The 4,598-nt window shown below is 37.8% G+C and overlaps 1 protein-coding gene across 2 annotated transcripts; it reads left to right on the top strand.

Moving 5' to 3' along the window:
* The first annotated feature begins 902 nt into the window (after nucleotides 1-902).
* On the top strand, nucleotides 903-3,086 carry dtx3la (deltex E3 ubiquitin ligase 3L a). 2 transcript variants are annotated; one of them, XM_060920614.1, is made up of 5 exons: nucleotides 903-1,009; nucleotides 1,115-1,237; nucleotides 1,328-1,488; nucleotides 1,833-2,044; nucleotides 2,127-3,086. In XM_060920614.1, the coding sequence occupies exons 2-5, from the start codon at nucleotides 1,156-1,158 to the stop codon at nucleotides 2,194-2,196; spliced, it is 525 nt and encodes a 174-aa protein (XP_060776597.1). In that variant the 5' UTR covers nucleotides 903-1,009; nucleotides 1,115-1,155; the 3' UTR covers nucleotides 2,197-3,086. The 2 variants fall into 2 exon arrangements, with proteins under 2 accessions (XP_060776597.1, XP_060776596.1); XM_060920613.1 differs by having other exon boundaries at nucleotides 1,107-1,237.
* Nucleotides 3,087-4,598: the final 1,512 nt, after the last annotated feature.

Genomic DNA, 4,598 nt, shown 5'->3' with positions numbered 1-4,598 from the left:
TCTGCGAGGACTGGGTTGTCAGCATAAATTGGCCCTTACTCTTTCAAGCTATTCACTTGAATCCTGGTGTCTTGTAAAGAGTACATCCTTGGCTTTCCAATGATATATCATGTGACTAGGAGGGTTGCTGGGAAATTCCTACTAAGGAAATCACAACAAAAGAGAACTTGAGAGACACATTTTTTCTCAGTTCCCAGGAGGATAAAATATCACAAACTTTGAACACCCTACAGAGCAACATTTAATCCAAAGAATACAACACGACCACAACTCTGCATGGAGGAGGCCATCCATCAAAAGTCAGTGACTGGGTGAGGGCCATATAAAAAGCGACCAAAAGGTAATGGGTAACTGGAGAGATCACAGGACAATCATAGGCCAGATATTCCACAAAGCTGAGCTTTATGGAAGAATGTCAAGCCATATGAAACCTCATTTGGAGTTTGGCAAAATACTTGTTGGAGACTCATAAAAAGGTGGACAAAAGTGGTTCTCTGGTCTGTTGAGACCATCACTGAACCTGTTGGCCTTGGTACAAAGCATTATGTAAACCCAACACCACTCATCACCATGAATCTTTGCAAGCTTGCATAGTTAAACAAATCACTCTACATTCCTTGCTCTTGTAAAAATCCCTTTCATATGAGTTTCACTACAGTTCATAAACATTACTAAAGCATAAATGAGCAGTGACCTGGGACTGTACAGTATTTAAAACGTTTATTAAACATTGATGTCAGACAGGTTTGATGTAGCACTTAAGAATATCACCAAGTTTATTCTGTTATTTTTCACCTACAAGCATACTAGAATAAGGAAGCAGTTCACACCCACATCTTGTCATGTTTCCAGATCTCTGGGTTGAGCCACCAGCAGACTCAGTTAAAACAGGTTCAACTGCAATCAGCTCTCATAAACACTTGACAGTCCGTCTCTTCTGTGTAAACTGGAGCACTAGAACCTGAGAAGAGATTTTAACACAGCAGTTAGCCAGTTTAACAGCAGTATGGTAAGTGCTGTATTGCTAACTTAACTCAAAATAATTTTCAGTTTTTTTTCTCATACACTAAAGTATTTGTTTGCTGTCCCTTTTGTATTTCTGTTAGCACATCAGATACAAACCAGAACTCTAACTTTCAGTGTATACACTAAATCATGGGTTCAGGACAAAGCAAAGATAAGATGTATTGCACCAGATATTTAAATGGCAAGGGACCTCCATCACTGACTGACCAAGGTATATTACTACATTATGTTCCTATACAATCTTAATATCTTTCTATGCTGTACAGTCCAGGGTGTAAACCAGTTTGTTTTTTTGAATCAGCTGAAAAAAGTGCCAATGGAAAAATAAACTCTGAAATAGTCAATGGAAACCAACCAGATAATGGGCGGATGACAATAACACACCTGAGGAGGAACGTGGAAGGATATCCAGACTGTGACACCATACAGATGAACTTTGAATTTGATAATGGAATACAGACGGTCAGTGTTTAATGTTTTTTTTCCACCTGTAATTCTATACTTTTGCATTTCACACAACAACATGCATACATGACATAGTTTCGGTTAGCTCAGTTAACTAAAAGTAGCTTCAAAGAATGTTCCTCCCTGCATTTGCTTTGGTCTGTGGTATTTGGCTCAACCTGTTTCATTGCTTAAGGTTACAGTAACATCTGCATGTTCTTTACAAGCAGCTCCTTGTAAAAAAAAAAAATCTAACTCCAGGCAATCAGAGCAAAGGGCTCACTCTACTGATTAGTGTGTTTCCACTTTGACAGTATGACTTACCATCCTTGTGGTTGTGTGTTTCCTTCTTTCCTCTGAAGGAGAAGCATCCTAATCCAGGACAGAAATACCACGGGCTTAAAACAGTGGCCTTTGTGCCTCAGAACCATGAGGGAAGGAAGGTGTACTGGCTGCTCGAGGCAGCGTTCAAACACAAGCTGCTGTTTACAGTGGCAACTACTAGTACCGGAGAAGAACAAGTTACTTTTGCTGACATTCCATTAAAAACCAAAGCGAGTGGAGGGCATGACAGGTGAGGACTATATGAAATCAGCTGACTCATGATTCGGTTGGCATTGCTTGAAGTTTTTCTCACATTGCATTTTCTTTGTCAGCTTCAGCTATCCAGACCCGAAGTATCTGAAAACAGTGAAGAATATCCTGAACTCTAAAGGGATCAAATGAGAAAGTTGAAAGATGAACAATATTCCAGCATAATATATGGACTATACAGACTGTACACAGGATTTATTCACATGACATTCACAAGACTGCCAATTTTACAGTGAAAAGTGACGTTTTCATTTGTGTACCTGTGCCAGTCAATAGACACCTGGAGTTTTTCATGTTAACAAAATGATACAGAATAAATTATTTAGATAGATAGATAGATAGATAGATAGATAGATAGATAGATAGATAGATAGATAGATAGATAGATAGATAGATAGATAGATAGATGAATGTATTAACTGATCGCACTTAGATCCTAATGGAACTTTAAATGAGTACTTTGTTAAAGAGGTGCACTTGGAGGGTAAACTCATTAAGCCCATAGATAAGACTCATATACACTGATAGTAGTAACTGTAAAGAATAAATATTTGTTGTGCCTCATTAGAGTCATAACAATTTTGGATTTTCCAATTAGATTAGATCTAGATTGTTCCAATAAAATCAAGTCATTTCTTAATTCACTAAACTCAGAGTTGCAAATTTCAGTGTATTAAAAATAAGGTTATTTAAACAAAAAACAGCAAAATATAGTGTACTCTTTTGACTGGGAGTGTATATGGAACATGTTGAAACAACAGGGGAATTTGTTCTGACAATTATTTATTAAGTAGTATGGAATGTTGCTGATCAACTGTCTATTTGACATAAAGGGATAAGAATATAGATAGATTATACTGTACAATATGCTTAGCAAGTGATTTAGTCTCCACTGATATGTTTAGAATCTCTGTTCCTGTAGAGTTCTCTTCCTTTCTTCATTATTTCTTGTATTATTTATATAGCACAGTTTGTACAACCTTGCCAAATTACATATGTGTAAATAAACCTGTTTCACCAAAGCAAGGATTCATTTCATACAATATCATTTACCCATTTACCTTAAAATTTAAATGGATAGGTGTTAATTACAAGCTAAGGTGACTCTTGCACCTCAGGCTCATGGGACATGCCATTTCATTCATCAAGCAATATGGAACATTGAGGGTGTAAATTAAAATTCCTAATTATAAGCAAAAGTGTCAACATTAAATGTTTTCAATCTACTGATTTTAGTTTGTCAGTATAGATTCGCCTCTAATCTATTCTTTGAAAGGCTAGAGGGGAGACTACAGGTAGCCTATATTTTGTCTGTTTGTCTGATATCCGTCCAGCAGATTGCAGAGTCTGAACTTTTTCAGGATGATGGAGGCCCTTTTGTTCTCTTCAAACTGAATTATGGGCTGGGCTTCACACAGACAATAAAGTCTAATCAGATTGGCGGGACCCATTAAAGATGCCTCTGTCATCTCCACAGGCATTCTTAAACCACTTTCTCCTGCATGCTCCACCAGGAGTCATCTGTCCCAACTGTCAGCTGCTACCGCTGCTGTGACAGCTATCAAATCTGGCTAGGCTACATCACCTCATCCTCGTCATCCTCCACCACTCTACACTACTCAGTTCTGCAAATGCTCCTTCTGCTATACTGAAAAGCAACACTAGCCAGCCTCTGTCACTACAGCCCACATCTGAAGTAAATAGGTCTCCATATAGCCATAGTCTCCATACCCTGCCTCGTAATTCATACTCCTAAGCTTGCTGTGCATGACACTGGTTTTTCTAACATCTCATAACTGCATTGTGTGAAAATGACAGACACAAATACACGCTTTTCTCAAGTCAGTAAATTGTGAGCCGAAATAATCCCCTCCTTCATCTCCTTTACGGGAACAAACAAAACTTAGAGTTCCAACAGAAATTATTTTAATTCTTCCCTGTCATACTGTTACTACAGGAAGGCTTAGCAGTCTTCAGTGTCCTACTTAGCAGTGATAAATGGGCTTTAGGCTTGATTTCATTAGGCTCTTTAATTTGGAGCACAATTAGACTTTTAGAAGACAAAGCAGAATCCGAACCTGTTAATTATAAGTGTGGAATCACAGATGCTGATGATGGATGCAGCTTCTGGGGCTCCACTTACAGGACACATCTGAACCACAGAAACCTTTGCTCTTACATTGTAGGCCTCTGCACCAATATCCTCACGGTGATTAATTCAATTCAGTTCAATTCAAATTTATTTTAATTATACCAATACAGCAAACGAAACAAAACAAAAAAACACAACTATCTCACTATTGTCTCTGAGACATACATCATAAACACAGCAAAACGTGCAGGATGGGATAGTGTAAACCAGAACGATGTCCACAACTCCACAACTGTAATATTTTTAGATTGTTGACTGTAGTTGAGTTTCATACATACATACAAAATGTTATCTGCTGGACCAGCTGTTTTCAGAACATATCAACATCAGTTATACCATAGATCAGTGTGAGATAAACTAAATGAAATTAAAACCTGACAGT

The sequence above is a fragment of the Neoarius graeffei genome, chromosome 5 (assembly GCF_027579695.1).
Source record: "Neoarius graeffei isolate fNeoGra1 chromosome 5, fNeoGra1.pri, whole genome shotgun sequence".
Taxonomy (NCBI): domain Eukaryota; kingdom Metazoa; phylum Chordata; class Actinopteri; order Siluriformes; family Ariidae; genus Neoarius; species Neoarius graeffei.
The sequence above is the reverse complement of the archived record's forward strand: the minus strand, read 5'-3'. Positions and strand labels throughout refer to the sequence as shown.